Raw genomic sequence first — 20,912 nt, forward strand, 5'->3', positions numbered from 1 at the left:
CAAATTAAAAATGTTCAACATCCCTGCAAGACTCCCACAAAGCTAGAAAAAAAGCATAAAGCACTGTAATAAAATATTTATTCAGTCTGCATCTATTTCCAATCAGTGACTGTAGTTCTCACAAACAGAAAACAGATGCACTCTTTCAAATGATGTTTTACGTCTATGAACCTCATCAATATTAACCAATCGATGCCTTGAAAGCAAAACCTTGATGTGTGGCCAGTTTTATATTTGAACTGAGAGGGTGCTACAGAAGGGGCAGCCAACACTATATGACCAAAAGTATGTGGACACCTGCACATTACGATTACATCTAAATGTTATTGTTGAATATCAGCATTAATCTGCTGCTATAACAGCCAACACTCCTCTGGGAGGGCTTTAGGGACTCTGGCTGCAGGGATTTGCTCCCATATGTGAGTGTTATTCACACCAAACTGGGAGAAACATTTCCTTATGGACCTGGCTTCATGTACAGGGGCACCATCATGTTGAAACAGGAGAGGGGCTTTTCTCCACCATGAAAAACAGCCAGGGGGCAAACGTACACATGAGTATCTGAACAAGGGATCTCTTCGTCATACAGTATGCATGCAAAATACAACGGGCCTCATGTAAGAACAAATCTGTCTTTATGCTGGGTATTACAATACCAATATCCTACTGGTACATCCTACCAGTACCCTTAAAGTGATATGATGATCAATGGAGTGCTTCATTCGATACCAGTCACGGAATAATTGTATGCATTTATCTTTATCAGACGCCACACTTTCAGATGTTTTGGTGACATCTTGGCATGTTCCATCGAATACACCGCACTCAACTTTAGCACAACACAGATTGTTTGGGTTGTACCTGCTGTGGTAGGGGGCCAATCACACCTTGCATTAAATGAAAAAATGCCTGTGGTGATTGGCTGTGAGAAAAATAATACAAATAGTATTTCTTCTTCTAGATCTGGGTACAAAAAGGATCAAATGCAGGTTAGTATTTTACTGGAGAAGTTTCCATATTTCTTGGCACTGGGTTATTTTGGTCGATACCTTAAAAGGTGTTGAATACTAATACTTAGCTGTAGACAGGTACTAACGTTTTAAGAGGATCTGTTGCATTTACCAACTTTCTCTTACTTAAAATTTGTCTTAAAGTAGGTGTGAACAAAATTCACAAGTGGTCCAAACCTGCTCTTGTTGTTGAGTCATGAGCAAACAGTCCAACTCCCTGCAGGAGAAAAACACCTGTCTGACCTAAAATCAAAATGCCTTCATCTGAATTAATCTGGACTTTACACATGATACTGAAGTTAAATAAACTTAAATAAAATATGTAACAAAAATAAAATGTGTCATCATCATGGCTTGCTAGCCAAATACATTTTCTCAGGGTTTTTATGCAGGTCTTCATCCTGCATCATCCTCTGTAGCACTGACAGTGTAACATCCCCTCCTGTAGGATGTAACATCATCTCATCTAACATCACAGCTACTATCAGCTCCCCACTGACCGCCTCACATATCAGGGCACGGTCACACATGTGCAAATACAGTGGGGTGACCGCTGCCTGCCAAGGCTGATGTTAAATCATTCACTCTTTATATAGTATATGACACTAGAGCTGCAATGATTAATTGATTATTTAGTTGAAAGAAAATTAGTTGCCAGCTACTTTGATGAATTTATAATTGTTTCAGTGATTTTTCCAAGAAATAAATGGCAAATATTTTCTAGTTTCAGGTTCTTAAATGTGAGGATTTGCTACTTTTCTTTATCTTTTATGATACAGAAAACATATTATATATAAAAAAATATTATGAAAAGTCTTGTTTGGACAAAAAAAGCAATATGAATATGTCACTTTAGGCTCTGGGTCATTGTAATTAGTATTTCTCACAATTTTCCATTCTTCTAATACCACTATACTGATACTGCTGAACTCGAAGCCCTGCTGTAAGAAATTCTTCTTTCTACTCTTTGTACTCATATGTGTGAATGAACCTTTCCCACAAATAGAAAGAGAAAGGCAACATTATATTGCAGTTTGAAGGCTGTTGATTATGCTGCACCTCCTCATGAACAACTGGCATTCACCAGGCTGAAACAAGCAATTCACAACAAGTTAGTCCCGTAGAGTTCGCCGAATCTGACTTGAACACAGAAAATAGTAAGAGAGGTTTAGGGTAAAGATACAAAAAACAGATTCTTGCAGGAGGCCTAATGTGTAATAAAAAAAACAGATTACTTTACAAAAATTTACTGGACAGCCTAGAATGCATGTAATGAATATATTGACAAACACATTTGAATTTTATTTATGGCTGATGACGTTACACTGTCATCTGAGGAGGCGAGATTTAAGGCCAGTGACAGGAAATCAAAAACACTACAAAAGTGGAACGAACTATTCTGAACACCATCCATGTTCATGTCAATAGGCATTTACTGATTACAGAGATACAATGACAACATGCTGAGTTCTTCGAAGCCAGTTTGCGAGCCCCTGTGATGCTGCGCTACAGATCGACAGACAGAGCCATGACTCATCTGATAAAAACAGACTCCAGCTGGATCACAGATGCAACATCTCTCTGCCAGGCCGTGTTTCTCACCTCTAAATCTGTCTTTTCCTGTCCCGATTGACCTTCAACATACTACCTATCAATGAACTGCCGACAAGAGCCTCCAGCTCACAGGTTACCATAGTTACACCACACGCTATATGGGAGAGGGGTGTGGCAGGTATGCTGCTGCATTTCATTAGCCAATTTATAGCGTGTGTGGGTGCACGTATGCCTTTAACTCGGGGGAAATTATGACAATCGAATCTATACTGCGCGGCAGAGGACTGACAGAATCAGATGAGAAGGAGGAGTGTTATTCACACACACACTCTGTCCACTGATGAGGGGACACACAGCAGACACACAGCAACGCTACACCAGCTGGGTGTCCTGCTGCTCCCATTGAGTCCATCCTTCCCGCCAAACAAACTGATTCTGAAAATAGAGTTCATTTATTATCACCTCACACATCTCCAGAAAGCATGTTTAGATACATCTCAAGTGTCTTTCTGACACTTGTAGCCCGTGGACTGTCCAGTTATTTTATTATCTGGACACCTTATCACATCACTCCACTCTAATCGATCAAAGCATTTGTTGTATTTGGCAGAAGAGTAAAATCAAAGCAAACACTAAACACAAATGAAGAACTCGCATGACTATCACAAACATGACAAAATCTATTTTCAAAGTGACAAACTGCTACTTCGATGAGACAGCGACTGACAGAGAAAAGCTCTCTCAGCAGTGACTTTCTCCCAGTGTGACTGTTAAAATTTGCAAAAATAGAGGCTACAGAGAAACTGCTGCTGTTTGATATGAACGACTGAGACAAAAACTTTTAAAACATTTTAAACTCATTTAAACTTCACTATAGCTGTGCTGCAGTTTCCTGTGTGTACTGAGGTGCATATGATTTGCAATATTGGTTAACTTATTTTCTGTTGTTCACGTTTGGTTTGTCCAGCCTTTATTGCTCCACTGATGCTGTGTGATTTTCAATTGCAGTTTATATTTTATCATTATCCTATGTGGACATTGGAGAACTAGCAATCACATTGTTTATAGGAATATTTCACATTATTTGAAGTCGGGTTTTATGAGGTGATTACTGATAGTTGGCGTACTACCTACAGGAGGCAGCGGTCGACACACCGCCAGTCTAGAGAAGCAGAGCGGAGTACCTACAATGTATTGCTGCAAACAAAACACATTTTTGCCACTCCAAAAAAAAAGGCCCACCTACATATGCTCAATATGAGTTAAAGTGTCGGCTATATTTAGGATATTTTCACTGCCTTACTTTGCTGTCAGACAGCCTTTTCCAATGGGAGGCTGCTGTCAATATAAGCCTTATATCGCTCTTTCTTGCTCAACTAAAATCCCACAGAACACAGGAATTACTGGCCTACCGTTGTCTCGATTGGTTAGTTTCTTTGTGTTATTGTGGGACTGGTGAATCTGAACTAACCTGGTCACACAATACAGGAAACAAACTAACCAATCGAGACAGCAGCAGACCATGAACTTCCGTGTTTTGCAAGTTGAAATAGCTGATTTTGCCAGTGGAGTTTGGTTGGTTTGGAGAGAGTGATATTTAGCTCATATAATGGTTTCTGTTTGGAAAAGACAGCAAGATAAAGTGGTCAACATATTTAAAATAACTTGTAAAGTGATACAGTTCTTTTAAGTGGCACAGCAATTCATTGCTAACTTCAGTGCTGGTGCTCCTCTCTGCTTCTCCAAACTGGGACATCTACCATCTACTGCGGATAATACACTGACTAATGATGAGTACTATCCCTTTATGCTAATGGAAATACAAAAAAAGGAACAAAGCTATACAAGAACCTTATTCCTTATCTGGATATGTACAACAAGAAGATCAAAGTCTGCACATAGCATAAGGATTCTGTCGATCATTTTGTCAGTTATTTCGTTTCATCCTCCGATTTGTCCTACCAGTTTGAATAGTTTACTTCTGCAGAGTTGACTCCAAACTATCTGATGTAAACCTCCAGGTCCTATACAACTCAAAAAGGCCCAACCAGCCCTGTGTGCCGCCTACAAGATGGCACAGACACTGACACCAGCAGCACCATGAAAACTCTGAGGAACCAACAAGTCAATTTAGGATATGCATTTTCCCACATGCTCAGTATGTTTCACATCGCTATGTAACACCCACCTGAGGTGATGAAGTTACACAGAGACCTGTCGGCGCCAACACAATCAGCACCCTTTGTGAGGTCTCTCTGGATATTCACAACATTTCTGGGCCCCAAACACTGCATTTTTTCTGATGGGAGGGGGAGCTTGTGAAAGTCTTTAGTAAAAACACAGTATAATAATCACTGCTAGGAGTCCATGGTCGATTAAAGGTCCCTTTCAAAACACAGTTTTACATTCTGCTTCCTTTGCTGTTTCCATAACAACCATGAAGGGATGGAAGAATGTGCTCTATAACCTTCAGGACTCAATACCGACAAGAAAACGCACAGACACATCAGCTGCATACGTGCACATATGCATCTGTTAGAAGCCAGGACACAAACACACACACAGACACACACACACACACACACACACACACACACACAAAAGAATGCTGGCTCTCACACACAGAGAATTATGCTCAAACCACTATGTGGCACATTTGTAAAAATGCTGTAGCATGGTGGAGTGGGAAGGAAAATAAAACCAAGACTGTGTGAGGCGGCACGCTGCTTTACACCAGTCTCCAGATTATTCACTTTATCCTCATTGATAATCAATCATCTGGATCATTTCAGACAGGATATCCCATTAGACACCTACGCACCATCTCATTACCCGCAACCCACAAAGTCTGCTTATTGCACTCGAGTAAAGCTCACAAGCTCTCACTCCATGTCTGTCTCCCTCTCACTCGTAAACACACACGCACACACGCGCACACACACACACACATGATGAAGCAATTCCCAGTGCTGTGTCTGTCAGCTTGACACAGCAGTGAGAATTGATTGAGCGTTTATTATCAAAACAGATTCTCTTCAGGATCTTACACTCAGTGATGGAGAGAGGCTGAGCAGTCCAATTAGAAACAGAGAGGACGACAGAGGTAACAGAGGAGGTGAGGAGAGGACAGCGGATACCGCGTGTGTGTGTACTTGTGTGTGTACGTTTGTGTGTTTTCTCTGTGGACATTAATTAGCTCTAATTTTTTCAGAGAGAAAGAGAGAATATTAACATCCGACCCCCATCAGAGACCTGACTAAACAACAGGGAAACACACGCTTTGCTTTGTAGACCTTCACTGACTGAAGTACACTGACCTCGCACTGCTGCTGACACTAATTACACTCAAATTCAGTCTTACCTCTAAACAAGCCATAACTGAAACACAAACCTAAGGGCTTTTTTTGTTTGTTTTGTATCATTTTTTTTCCAAGAAAACTTCCAAATCCACATGTCACTCCACAACTCTCCCATCATTTCCTGTTATCTTTTTATTACCAACTTGCTAACATAAAAGCGTAAAATACCCAAACAAAGCAGATCAGCTAAACTGATTTTCACTCAGATTTAATTGAAATTCTAAATCAACGTTCAGTTGCTGCGCAGAATATTTGTTTTGGCATGTCTGTTTAAAGGAGAAATATGTCATTTATTTACTGCACTAAATCATAAAATGATCATGATATGTCATCAGAGATTAAGGAAACATGCTAAATTGAATTACCGGCTTCTCCAACAACAACAACGCTACAACCAGCACGTTCTTTGAAATTTCCATTCTGGGCAAGAACATCTGTTTCTGTTTGTCCTTTTCACATTTATGAGAATTCAAATTAACGCTGATTGTTTGCTTACTAAGTAAGTGTCTGTTTATGAGTCATAATAAATCCTTAATAACCTTTTATAAGGAGTAGATATTTATAACAGTAAAATTGAGCAATATGTCTGGCAGGCAGCGTGACAAGCAGTCGCTGAACTCAAACTCCAGAGTGTGCATTTTCAGAGCAGTGGGTTTTTGTTGTCAGCATAACAGGCTTAACTTTACTATGTCAGACAGCTGACAGTTACAAACACGTGAGCGACTTACAGTGTAGGACTCGTCGTACTTGTCAGTGTTCAAATATAATGTTGCGCTCAATTTGCACTCCTCTGTAGCCTGCAGACATCCTGCCTGAGCTTTGAATCTGGGGGCAACAACTTACTTTAACCATAGAGTGTGTATTTAATAGGGATTTAATCTGTTTAATATACCTTACATCTCTATCTCTATCTAATGTATCTCTATGGCTCCAGTTCGCAGTTCTCATTTTTTAACGCTTGGGTCTTAAATATTTCTCCTTTATGATATGTCAGACAGAAACGAGATCTCTACCATGTTTTGCTGTCATTTATGGCAGTGCTAGCTTCTCTGTCCTCTCCTCTGACTTGACAACAACTCAAGTAAAAAGCAGAAAAATAGAAAAAGTAGAAAAGTGACATTTCCACCTGCTTTGTCCACAGCTGTTGTTGTTTTAACAACTTGTTAAGCTAATAGCAAAGTGTCAGAAATTGTCAAGATATTGTTGTCATAGAAATAAAACCCACATGCTCTCCAAGCACAAGCGCTTCATTCCAGCGCCCTGCCAGCGCTTTTCTGCCAGAGAAAAACACTGTATGGACTCAAATGGATTTTGTTCAAGGATTTTTTTGTTTCAGGGTGATGATGGCTTCAAATGTCAAAAAAAAAAACAAAAAGATGTTCAGTACAGCCCTAGATTTTATGTCCTGGTGCTTGTAAAAGTCCTTTTGAGCTGGAAGAAGACATGAATAACCTTGGTTTACAAAGTTGAAAATCCTTTTAGTGATGAGCACAACTCAAAAAAAGTTTGATCAAAGTGAACATGAGAGATTTATTAAAAAAAATGTTAAATTGCAGTGTTATGCGGATGGTACTTTTTTTTAAAAAGTCTGAGTTTATTCTGGATTTTGGTCATATTTGATTTTCAAAATTAAATTTTAAGCTCTTTGATTCCATTTAAACATAATAAGTTCTGACATTAAAAAGTATTCATACTGTAAGCTTAAGTTCATAAATCCAATTAATTTGACAAATTCAACTCAAATAATTTGCTTTTACACAACATTTTTTGATTACTTCATTATTTTTGTTTTTTCTTATTTGCAGTTTATGGGATGGCAAAATATATCATCTGCACTTCGATTAATGAATCTCCGTGTTTTATGATCATTCTCTTACTCCTATCCACTCCACCCAAACACTAAATATGACCCTGACATACGGGATCACCAGCCAAATATCACCGCATTACACTAATATGAAGTCTAAAACCCCCAACTGGTTCTCTCAAGGAAAGAGACAGACACACACACGCTCATGGTGTGCTGACAAGTCTCTGGCTCCTACTGGGTTAATATATAAGAACATGCTTAAACCCACAAAAAATACAATTACACACATCTGCAAGCCATTAGGTCTAATCACACAGTGCAGCAGAGGCAAAATAGCAGAGACCATACAGTATGTTGGCCTGTGCTCCACACTAATATGTAGTCAGGACTGGAAACCACATGCAGAGCAGAGCTTACTGCTACTCTGATCATAATGAGAACAATCATCAGCGAGAGAAAAAAAAAAAAGATCTTCTCCAACAAAGCCTTTTTGTCTGAGGGTTCCTACGATACGGCAGCGTACCAAATCATGACAGAACAATAGTGCCGGCCTTGTCAAACACCTCTGGTTCGTCTTTTCCTCCTCCTGTGTGGTGAGTGGGGAACGCAGTGGGGATTAGAGGGGATTAGTCTGAGTGTCAGTCCTAGAAATAAACTTGAGAATGTCACAGACGATGAAGGTGAGTCAAGGTGAACGAGCTGTTCGTGGGGGAAAGTGAGATTTTTTTTTTTTTTATCCTCAGGTTGACACCGGAGTATAGATCCAGCAGTGCCCTTATGTTTAATTGCATTAATGAGAAAAACTCTGCAGAGGTGAAACTGTGTCATGCTCCGTCAGTGTTGTCATGGTCACTGTCGTCGTCTTCCTGTCAACGGAAACAAAGCTAGAAAAAGTAACCTGTTGAGTGTGTTTATGTGTCTGTCCATCAACAGAAAGAGAGAAACACTGTAGCTCGCAATGGCATGGTTAAGTCACTTTTATATAATGGACAACATACTGTATACGTAAGTAATAGTATGCATTAATGTAAAGTCTATTTTTAAAGGGATAGTTTGGATTATCTGAAGTATCTCCCTACACCAGACGCTGTTCCATCCTGATGAAGATCCTGAGAGCAACCGACTTAAAAAAATGATTTTAATTCTCCTCTCTCCTCATTCTGCCTGAGTGTTTTTCTTTGCAGTGTTTTTTGTAACAGAAGGCCTGAATACAATTAAAAACAGGAGACAACCAGAGGAGTGGACTCAGTAGAGTGCAGATCTCCACCAGGCAACCTGAAAAGAATATTTGGTTGTAACCACTTAATAATCACCAACATTTTGATTATTATCTGTAACTAAATGACATATTTTTTTCTCAGGAACTGCAATGGATTTCAATTACAATTATTACGTAATTCAATTATATCCAACTAGTTAGATGTAAATAGTTAATTTCAAGCACTGCCAGACATTTTTTGTGGGATTTTGTTATAATTAGTGAATGAATTCTTGAGTCATGGCCAAAAATGTGAGACCACAGTGACCTTTGACCTTTAACCACCAAAGCCTAAACAGTTCACGGTTGAGTCCAGGTGAACATTTGTGCCAAGTTTGAAGAAATTCCCTCAAGACGTTCATGTTCACATGAATCGGATGATGTGAAAACATAATTCCTCCGGCCACAGCTGTCGTCTGTGTGGAGGAATAAAAAAAGGTTTTTCAAAATTTTTCAAGAATTCTGAATCACAGAGGTCCTTCAGCAAACAGTCATGAATGTGCACAAAAAACCTGCACCGATCATTTCAGCAGTATGCAAGACTAGCTGTAGAGAAGCTCCAGGTCCATCGATCATGCACACACACACACACACACACACACACACACACACACACACACACACACACACACACACACACACACACACACACACACACACACACACACACACACAAGATGAATCGACAGTGAAAATCACCATTAGTTGCAGCACTAATCAGGTGATGTTAAACATATATCAATCATTGTCTTTTTGGTTGTATCTATTCAGTGTGTGGGCGCCTTTTCTTCTTGAGATTGCTTTCACCTTTTTGCCAACGCTCCTGATAACATGTTGGGATGTGCATACACTATCATAAAGCTTCTCTTCCATCAAGTCATCAAATGCAGACTGTTATCATTTCTGACAGCTGTGATTGAATAAATCACAGCTGTGAGATCTCGATGTGCTTGTGTTCATACCTGGTGTAAATGCCGTCCAGCATGCCCAGACGGGCCTCAGAGGCCGGGACGTAGGAGCCCATCTGAGCCATGACACAGATAAGGGCCACCTGGCGGATGTAGGAGCTCTTACCCCCCATATTAGGACCAGTGATTACCATAGTTCTCCTGCCATCACCCTGAAGGAGAGGAGAGGAGAGGAGAGTAGAGTAACAGGAGGAGAGAGACAGAAGAAGATATTTTCATGCTGTCCTGCACAGCTGAGGAGGTGGGTGGATTGAAAGCTTGGCTCCTCTTCCCATTGGCTTGTGCTTCTGTTGCGAGATTAACCCACACCCACTCCAGCACGGAGCGAGGAAGTTAGTGTGTGTGTGTGTGTGGTGTCAAGCAAGTCTGTATATGTGTGCATCATGTGTGTATTTATGTGTACGAGCTGTTGCAATTTGTTTCAGTACTGTCTCAATGAGTTAGTGAGCAAGCAAACCGTCTGTGTGTTTTGGCTCAAATTCTTTCAAAGGACTCTGAATGAGCCTGTTTGTGTGTGTGTGTGTGTGTGTGTGTGTGTGTGTGTGTGTGTACCTGTAGTTCAGTGCGGTTGGGCACATACTGGTTGTGCTCTCCCATCAGTAAATCGATGGCAGGATGTCTGCCGTCCCTGATCATAATCTGACGCTGACTTTCACACACATCTGGCCTGAACACAGAGAACACACTCGCACATTAGTCTTAGACAAAACACACACACACACACACACACACACACACACAACCCACATTTGGACATTTAACATTATTTTAAATAATATATATAAATAAAACACATGGACTAAAAAAAAACAGCTACCAATAAAACATTAATTATTGCAGTTTAATTTCTTTTTGCATAAAATTCATACCAATACAATTAATCACATCATCATTCATCATCTCTCCCAGATGCAGAAAGGAGCTCATTTGTTCCCACTGCTATTAGACTTTGCAGCAGCTCCAATGGCTTATCTTATTATATATTATCTTGTTTATGCTGCTATAATAGACGGTATCATATGACCCTCATAATTATTATAATTTGCTGACTTTGCGAGAAACTAATCATTATGTCCACTTCACTTGACAGAACCTCATATCTTCAACACTGGTTGTGGGTTCTATCTTGTATGCATTCTGCATGTCTTGTAATTTAATTCCTCCTGTATAGTATATTTTATCTTTCTTATTGTACATACAGTATTTTTCATTATTTCAGTCACTATATTTATCTGGACTAATTTCTGTCCTTATGCAAATGCAAAACGCTCCTTATCTTATTTTATCTATCAGTGATTACTCCATATTTGCCAATAATATTTGCCTTAGAGCAAATTCTTTGATTTCAGCTTTTCATTGGATTATATTGGAATAGTTCTCATAGTTGTGAGTTGCGATCAAAACAAGACAACTGCAGACGTCACTTTGGGTTTTGGGAAACATTGATAAACATTTAACACTATTTTCTGACAGTTTATAGACCAAACAGCCAATCAAGTGATGGATAGTTAGACAATTAACGGTTTAATCGATTATGAAAATAACCACTCGCTGCAGCCCCAACTGGCCTAATGATTTACTGGCAAGGCTCTATTACACATACAAACACACACACACACACACACACACACACACACACACACACACACACACACACACACACACACACACACAAACTGTAGATGCCTGCTTTCCTTACAGAAATAGTTCGACATTTTGAGAAACACAGCTGATGAGAAGACTGGGACTGAAAATTACTGGAGGAGACTCCAGGAAGTTACGATGCACTCTTCATGCTTTGTGGTGATTTTGAGAGTCGGTTTTTAAAGTTTACAGCCTGTAATGCTGTTCTATCGCTCTGTGTACAATCACGCAGCTAAACAACATGAGCTGAAACTTGTTCACCAACCACTCGTTGCACCTGTCACAAGGGTTTTTTAATAAGTGTGCCAGTTAATATAAAAATATATTAAGTTATCCAGAATTCCTCATTATTCCTGTGTATTTTTGTAGGCTTCTATCTGTTTTGTTCTGAAACTGTAACGCACACTGACTGGTGAAGTAAAAAAATGATTTACATGAATTGTATTGATCATCTCACTGAACACTGGCAAAACAAAAGAGGACTATTAAAAAAAGAAGTGATTAAGAAGAACTAAATGTCCAAATACAGCGTTAAGAGGGACTGCAACATGAAGACATTGATGGATGTGAAATTAAAACACAAAACATGGTAGAAATAGACAAAATAAAGGTGTGTGTGTATGTGTGGAAGTGAGTGAGTGGGAGAGATGTTGGCGTTTTGGCTGAGCACACTGCTGAGCCCAGTGCACACTCCCACACACAGCCTGTCTGAGACTATAGGACACGACACAGGACACCCACACACACACACACACACGCACGCACACACACAGAGAATATCCCACGCACAAATTCAAACTCACACACTACTGCAAACACACACAATATCCTACGCACAAATACAAATGCACACGCGATTGCAAACACACACACACACACACACCAATATTTATGGTCGTCATGAGAGGACATCACCTGCAATAGTCCCCTTGTTTAGCCACCTCAGCCAATGAAAAGAGGCAGTCCATGGTTGCTAGGTGACTAATAGCCCTTTTCATGGTGTGATAGTGCTCCCCAAACCGACTACAGAGAGAAAGAGAGGAAAGAGATTTTTTAAGTGTAAATTAAGGTAAGTGCATACTGTGCTGAGCAGACTGACGCTGTTCTTGAGTAAAACAGACTCATTCTAGCAGGCTGAGAACTCTGCAGACATGTTTCTGCAGTTTTTCATTGGAGTTCATGATCAGCTTTGTGTGTAAATATATATGTGTGTGGGTGTGTGTGTGTGTGTGTGTCTGTCAGTCATACTCCAGAAAATTGGTCCACTCCCTCTGACAGTCCAGCAGCAGCTGCTCTCGGAGCTGCAGCAGCGTCTTGTAGCGCTCCACCAGGAAGGGAGAGTGATACCTGCTCACTACCTTGGTGCTGCAGAGGAAGGGGGACGAGGAGGTGAGGTAGAAGAGGCATGTAGGGAAAAACTGATTACACCGAGCGATGAAATGACTGGGCAGCATAGTGGTATTTGTTAAAATAGCAGAAGCAACATACAGAGGATCAACAAGTGCCAGGACTGCCTGTCTGCTCACTGGATCTTAAATAAAGTTATTTGTTTAACAAAGCAGCCTTCTACATCGCTTTGCACTGTCATATCAGTGCAAAGGCCACATAGAAAAGTCTATTTTAATTCCAGCTCAAAAATTCACTACAGTGATCACAACACTGGTGATATGTGATGTGTTTCCCCTCTAAAATCAGTATCTGTCTCAAAAATCCCATATCAGTCATGTTCAGATAAAAATTTTATATCTAAACATGCCGGATTTTTAGCAAGAATGGGTTACAACCAGGTCAAACAAAGAGTGTGTCTTTCCTCTGTTTTATCATTTTTAGAGGCCAGAAAAGGTGAAATTATCTGCAAGAAAAAAGCTAAATTCAATTCAAATATTATTCTGTGCAGCAGCCTGTTAATTAGTTACCTCACCACTCCTCCATCCTCTGATTTATACAATTTTTACACCAAAATTAGCACGTATATGTATTTGTTTACCACAGGTAAACCCGCCAAAAATTGGTGATTGATTCTTTGCCATTGTCAGGAGATGAAATTGCCTTTCTGGATTTTATTCTGATGTGTCATATTTGATGCGCCGGAAAACAGGATGAGTAAACAGCAAAAGCAGCATGGAGGCCGGTGACAAAATGGTACAGTGGTTGCTTTTTTATATCTCTTAATTTAGTCTCTCTTTCCAAGTTAATGCCAACTGATTCGGTCACAGAAGTTACTGCCGGAAAGAGGGCAACAATTAGTGTGTCCACCCAGGTGTTATGTTTCCATCACTGCTGATTGGAGCTGGAGCAGATAAATACCAGTGACCACCGCAGAGTCATTTGAGTTAGGAACAAATGACAATTGTACCCTTTCCCACTGAAGACAAAAGCCAGATGTTAATGGGTGTTAGTGGGTTCTTGTCCAGCACAAAGGGGCCTTAATATTTCAACCCCATGTGATGGGAACCACTGGCCGAGAATATAGTTAAAGTTTATAATATGAAAACATACTCAACAAGTGTCCTGATATAAGAAACGCACAGAAAGCAAAGAGGCTCCCAGGAGCTGCCAACATCACCTGCCACTGGTGTGCAGATCCACACCAGCTGTCAATCCAAAGTGAAGTTCACTGCTGTGTCTAATGTAGTTTCAGCACATAATGGATACAAATTTCATTTTTACCATGAATATCTGGCAAATACTGAATTGGGTACCACACTACCTGCCCATCCCTAGCTGCTTTTTTATGTAAAAGAGCAGCTTGCAGCTTTATGAAAATGGATGCTGTGTTTTCATCGTCAGCGTTTATTGTTGTTTTTTTAAAACTTGGACACAGCTGAACAAGCTGAAACACAACATTATCACCTTAGAAAGCTGTTCTTGAGAACATTTTAGCAGACAGTTGCCTATTTACACATCCAGCATCCATGGAGCAATATTAGCAATCATTTGGAGTCGTGTTTCTGGCCAGCTGACGACTGTAAGTCCAATATTCACTCTCCTTAAACTCTGTTTTGCTCCCCAGAAACTCCTGTGGGAAATATCTGGCTTCTAAATGCTTCAATATGTTGATTAGTGAGCTGCTGCCTTTGTTAAACTCTCATTTCATGCAGGACAGATAGTGCACAGCTCATTTGGCTGAAAACAGCTGCTTGCATCTGGAAACAAGTTTTAACAGAGCAGGAGCAGTGAGAGTGAACCAAAACAGCACATTTCTTAACCACAAAACCCAAAACAATGAGCTGAAAGATGCAAAACTCTCCAGATGGAGTTGAGGTGACCTGAAGAGTCAGGTGATATTTCTCTTTGGAGTTTCACCTTACACATCTTTTGATCAATTGTTAACACAAAAAATATTGATTATTGCGTTTTAAGCCATGATAGGATTACTTCTATTACAAAATTACCTTGTAGTGTTTTAGTTTAAGTTTTATTTTAGTAGTTTAAAAGCAGGTATTGTTGCTATTACATTTTTGTCATTTATACTATAGTATGGTTAGATTGTTTTGCCTTCTTACTGCAACAGCCTGTGTTTTTGGGTTGGCTGTTGTCATAGAAACATGCTATATCACATATATAATCACAAAATGAGGGGTCCTAAATCAATATACACTCTAACATGCACTTGCCAAGATCATGAACATATATTGATATATTATCAACAAATACATTACTGATGATTAGTAATCAAGGAGTCCAATAACATTTGTAAAAGTGAAAACCTTAGTGTCAAAATTTAGAAAACCATGAACTCCAACACAATACTGAAATAAATGCTGGGAGCTCCCAGCAGCATTTATTATGAAGTTAACTGATAATTTAAAAGAATAACACATAAATAAACAAAGGTTTCAATAAAGTATATAAAGAAAAAATAAATAAAAATATCAACACTTAAATTTGTATTGAAATTGAAATCCTCTCTAAGTCTCTGTCCTGAATTTGTGGTTCCAATTAAGCACCAGATTGTGGTGCAGAAAGCAGAGTTGCTCAGCAGCTTTCCACTGAGACAGCATCTGTTCTTGTTATGGCCGTAACTTTGGGCATTTTCAGTGGGGTAACTCGGAAACTGGGCAGTCTTGTCATCATAGAAATAGATCATAAGATTGCGACGTTTATTGCAGCTTCAGCAATATCTCCTGCCATCCTATCAAAACACAGCTCTGCTGGGCTCACTGGTGCAGCTCCAGTCCTTCCTCTGACCGTCTGTGGCAAACCGTCAGTGATGAAAGACTACAACCCATGAAACGTGACCAATCAGATAGTGCTGAGTGCAGGATATTGAGACTACAGATGGACAAAGACAGCTGCATCAAAGCCAATGTATCACTTTTTAAAATGTATTTTATCAGGAGTTGGAATAAAAAATAATGATTCTGATAATTACCAAAATGTTAAATATTAGAGCTAATAATAACTTTTTTTCCATCATCTTCTTTTCAGTCTTAAAGAGACAAAAATAAAACATCACGCTCCCCATTACATCAGTGAAAAAAGATATCACATTACTCAGAATTATGCAGCTAAATCTCTGATGACACAGCTGTAAAAAGAATTCAGACTAAATCCAGAAAGCACATTAGTTGGTTCAGAGGTCTCAGAGATCTAAGACCATGGAAATATTAAACAAGCACTAACTCACAATAGCTACATACAAATGCACATGCATCCTTGCGTCCATGCATTCACACACGACCACTTGACCTCTGTGACTGAAGTACAAGAAGTGGGACTCAGTCACATCAATTGAAAAAGAAATGTCTGAATTGAAACAGGAACTCTCTGCTGAGTAAGAAAAATGATTCATGAGTTATGGAGGAGGGGGAGGGAGGGGGGTCATTACGCATAACCACGCCCCCTTTTAACCTGCTGGCATGGACACAAACACACACCTTCACACACACTTGACCTCCATGCTAAATTTCAGCCTCTGAGGGCAAAAACTGTGGCTACCCAATTCAATTCATTTGTATAGTGAAACCCATTTCTCTCAGGGCACATTTCAAACAGACCAGGTCTCGGCTGTGCTCGTTATGTGTGTGCTGCAGCTGTGAGCTCACCTGCTGATTTTGACCCAATCGTGTGGAACCTTGGACGACAGCGAGTTCTTCACCTCGATCAGAAACTGAGGGCGGAGGAGAAAGACTTTGATAAATAAGACGGCACCAGACGGCCAAAAGAATGTGTCACTTTTGATTAAAACTGACACACAAACACAAACACACACAGACATCAGATCATCACTGTGACTCAGTCTTCCACCCAAATCAGGCCATCAATCTCCTCCCACCTGTCTTTCACTCTCAGCCTCACGCACACACAGACGGTACCTCCTGTCCAGAGACAGTCGTGTAGTCGAACGCCGGGGCCCCCAGCGTCAGGCGGATTTCTTTGCGGTGATCTTGAATCTCAGAGAGGACCGTCTGGATCTGCTCCCTTCGCTCCTGCAGCACCGGGAAGCCGGACAGATCTGAGAAGAGCTCTGTCTTATTTCCCGACCTCCACAAACACACAAAAACACACAGTTAAAATGTGACGGCCGCCGGTAACACATCACAGTACACATCGAAGCTGCCTTCATGCCAACTGTTGATTGTTCATTAAGTGCTGTGACAGCAGGCATGAAGCATTTACCCAGAAAACCGCAATGTTACATTTTTGAGCCTAATTCCATGATACTGTGGTGTCTTTTAATGATCTGATCAGGGCTGAAACTAACAGTTTTTTTTCCATCAGTGATTATTTTCTCAATTAATCGATTAGTTGTTTGGTCCATAAAATGTCACATGGTGAAAAATGTCCATCAGTGTTTTTCCCAAAGTCCAAAATATCAAAATGTCCTGTTTTGCCCACAACTCAAAGACATCAGTTTACTTTCAGTTCAGACTAAAGGAACCAGAAAAGTTTTACAGTTAAGAAGCTGGAATCAGAATAATAACAGTAGTTTTGATGTTTTTCCTTCAAAAATTACTCAAACGGATTATCGATTTCCAAAACAATTGGCAATTAATTTAATTAATCATTGCTGCTTTAGATTTAATGTCTTGTTCAGACATATTTACCATTTTGCACCAGTGTTTAGCAATCAACGAAAGACATTCAGAACTGAATCAAAAGAAATCCAGGAAAGGAGATTTATATATTACATTTGAAACATTCATATTCAAATGTGTGTATTGAAATATGGTCTCTCGTGGCTCTAAGACCTACAATATGTCCATATAAAAATATGCTAAATAAAATGAGGTCTTGACAAATACTGCTGTAAATTCTCCTTTTCTTAATGTTGAGCTGCAACTCGAGTTGGACATTTAGGTGAATACATTGGATTTCAGCAATTGATTGAGTCCATCACTGGTTGTTTTTTGTTGTTGTTTTTCTGGGCAATTTTCTTTTTCCAAGTATTTATTTTAGTTTCCATAACAGGGTCATTCGTTCATTAGCTTTAACAGTTTGTTGTTCAAATAAAAATGTGACAACCATTGTTTTCATGAAGCTGTCATAAGTAATTAAGAATGATAACACTTCTGTAATAACAGTGCTGATGCAATATACTTGGTCCAAAATAATTTCTAATCATGTCAGACATACTGTTACATGCCAAAAACAGTAAGGCAAAGGCAAAAAGGATGACAATCAGCCACCCCTCCGATGTGGGAGGCTAACTCCCTGCAGAACTGTAGAAACAGCAAGAATCTCTACTATGAAAAATGCTTTGAACTTCGATAACACGACAAACAACTCAGGATAGTCGAGGCACACTGAGCACAGACAAACAAGAGATCATTAAGAATAGAATTTTCAGGCAATTTTTGGGGTGATTTTTGTCATTTTATTTAGCTTATTTAATGGTCTGCGTCTGAGCAACAAGTGACAGCCACTGCTCAGCGACAGAGTCTCACTGAGCGGCACAGTACACACCCTCTGAGCCAAAGAATGAGTGGGAGGAAAACAGCATGTAGAGCCAGAGTATTTTCACATCGAACTCAGTGAATTAAAGATTTATTTTAACCAAACCAGAGCTGGTGATTATTTGAACAGAGGAAACACTGACCGGGATGGTTTTGGTGGATTTTATTTTGTTTCTGTCTATGGAGTTTGAAGGCAATTAAGCTCATCTTAGTTTGGTAAAAGAGAGAAACATGAATATCACCCAACCCTAGATACTACCACATAATACAGCAAAACAATCTTCCTAAAAGCTGTATTATTCTAAGCCCTCAATTAGTGCTGAGAAAACACAACCTCAATCAATAACAGTATTGATAATGAAGAAATAATTTTGAGCCATTTATAGAGCAAATATGGTGTCAGCTTTTACACTGTCAAGATTTGGATCTTTTCTCTGTTTCATATCACTGCAAACAGAAAATCATTGGGTTGTAAACTGCTGGTGGCCTCAGGTGGACATTTTTCATTATTTTCTGACATTTTTATAGACTAAACAAAATCAATAAATCGATCTATAATGAAAGAAAACCTTAGTTGGAGCCCTGCGCTCCATATCCAGCCAGACTACAGTGAGTTCACACAACAAAGCAATTTAAATGATAGAATATTGACTTAATTGCCCTTTTTCTTTTGTAATGAATAATAATGATCACTCAGACAAAATCTTAAAGACCAACACATTATGAGTGTCAGATATCCATAAATCTTTATTCAGCAACAGTAAGAAATGTATTAGTATCATGCAAATCACTACCTTCTCCTTGCGCTGCTGGATACTCACTTGGCGGCTTTTTCATTGAGCACCTTGAGGAAGCCATGGGTTGGAGCCAGCAGTTCAGGAGTGTCCAACAGGAGGTCTCGAAGCAGTTGCGAGTTGATCTGTGACTGGATAGCTGGGAGCAAGGCCTGCAGTTCCAGCCCCAGGCGAGAAAGACTGCTACTGATGAGGTAAAACTCCTGCGTGGAAGACTGTAACACGCACACAGACAGATATACGTAATATTTGATAAAGGATGAACACTTGACTTATTTTGAATCAGTGCACTACGATTGATCAGAAAGTAATGACCATTTAGTGACCAGAAATAAAAAAAAATACCTTCTTCATTCATGCAGAAATTGCAAATCATGCTTTCTGTATTCTTGTATTTGTGTGTGTGAGTGTGTGTGCTGTGTTACTGGGGGATTCTGTAAGGCAGCGAGATTAGATCACTAAATCTCATCTGCACTGGTTGCAACAGCCAAGCTTAAAGAGCAAACATTTATTACAGCCAACGCTCTGAGAGACACCACTCATTAGCAGCAGCACAGACTGTTGAAGTCTTCGCAATATGTCAGAGAGAAAATAAAACATCCCCAACAAAAAAAAAAAAAAAACAAGAACAAATTAAACATCCCAGCTGCTTCACTGCATTACACATGTGGAAAAATGTAGATACAGGATTTATTCAGAACTTCTGTCATTGAATATACCAGCGAAACAAATTTATTTACATTTCTCATCACTTTTAAAGGTAGAATATGCAGATTTTGTTAGTTGCTGTTTGTAAACATACCATTCAAAGTTTGCCCCTCGCCCCTAGCATAACAAACAATAGAGAGAGTGAAAGTGCAGAGCAGTGGTGATGGTGGTAAAGAGTGAAGGAAGAGAGTGAACGGTGCTAGTGAGAACAAAGCAGTGAATCAGAGAAATAAAACCTTATTTTGGAATTGTTTCACAGCGGTGGCATTATAAAGTACACATAAACACACCCACACCTCCACACAACACCGGGTTTTGTGTGAAAAAGGCGAAGCAAACATTCATCCTGTTGCTGTGTCTTCAGTCTATTTTGCCAGTGTGTGTGTGTGTGTCTCTCTCTCTACAGCTCCCACAGACAGAGAGCAGAGGAGAGACAGGGATGACGATGTAACCACTGGTCACTACATCAGAGAGCGGGGTCTCTGCAGATATAGACACCTCTAGGGTTGGGTTTCCATACATAGTTGCCCTGTGGTGCAGACGTTACAGGCAACAGCAGCATCACCTCACGTAACGACACGTGAGGTGATGCTGCTGTTGTCTGTTAACATTACAGCAGCACTCCATATGGCTCTGGATGCAAGCGATTTTAGCCCACCGTTAGCAAATAGCTATCGTAAACACAGTTAAATGCCGAGCTGAACCGTCTAACGTGTGGCTGAATTTCTCTCGAAAGGATTCCCACACCGAGCGGGATGTGCAACAAATATTTAAAAACAATTGTGCATAAACAGGGGAAGCATTTGGAAACGCACGGTGACACACGCTATTACTCTTTTTTGTTCTGTGCAAATTTCAGCCTTTTTGGTAATTCCTGAAAATCCACCTTATAAAAGCGTCTATAATCT

At 39.8% G+C, this 20,912-nt stretch overlaps 1 protein-coding gene across 1 annotated transcript in view; it reads right to left on the minus strand.

Moving 5' to 3' along the window:
- msh3 (mutS homolog 3 (E. coli)) overlaps positions 1-20,912 on the minus strand; it is a 56,016-nt gene that overhangs the window by 16,660 nt on the left and 18,444 nt on the right. Inside the window, exons 14-20 of the mRNA XM_084728518.1 lie at positions 19,324-19,511; positions 16,922-17,090; positions 16,652-16,716; positions 12,852-12,968; positions 12,519-12,626; positions 10,512-10,626; positions 9,954-10,111 (exon numbers count right to left, since the gene is read on the minus strand). Coding sequence (XP_084584644.1) covers positions 9,954-10,111; positions 10,512-10,626; positions 12,519-12,626; positions 12,852-12,968; positions 16,652-16,716; positions 16,922-17,090; positions 19,324-19,511 — 920 coding nt within the window. The remainder of the gene's footprint in view (positions 1-9,953; positions 10,112-10,511; positions 10,627-12,518; positions 12,627-12,851; positions 12,969-16,651; positions 16,717-16,921; positions 17,091-19,323; positions 19,512-20,912) is intronic.

Source organism: Lutjanus erythropterus, chromosome 10, assembly GCF_056507025.1.
Source record: "Lutjanus erythropterus isolate fLutEry1 chromosome 10, fLutEry1.hap2, whole genome shotgun sequence".
NCBI lineage: Eukaryota > Metazoa > Chordata > Actinopteri > Lutjaniformes > Lutjanidae > Lutjanus > Lutjanus erythropterus.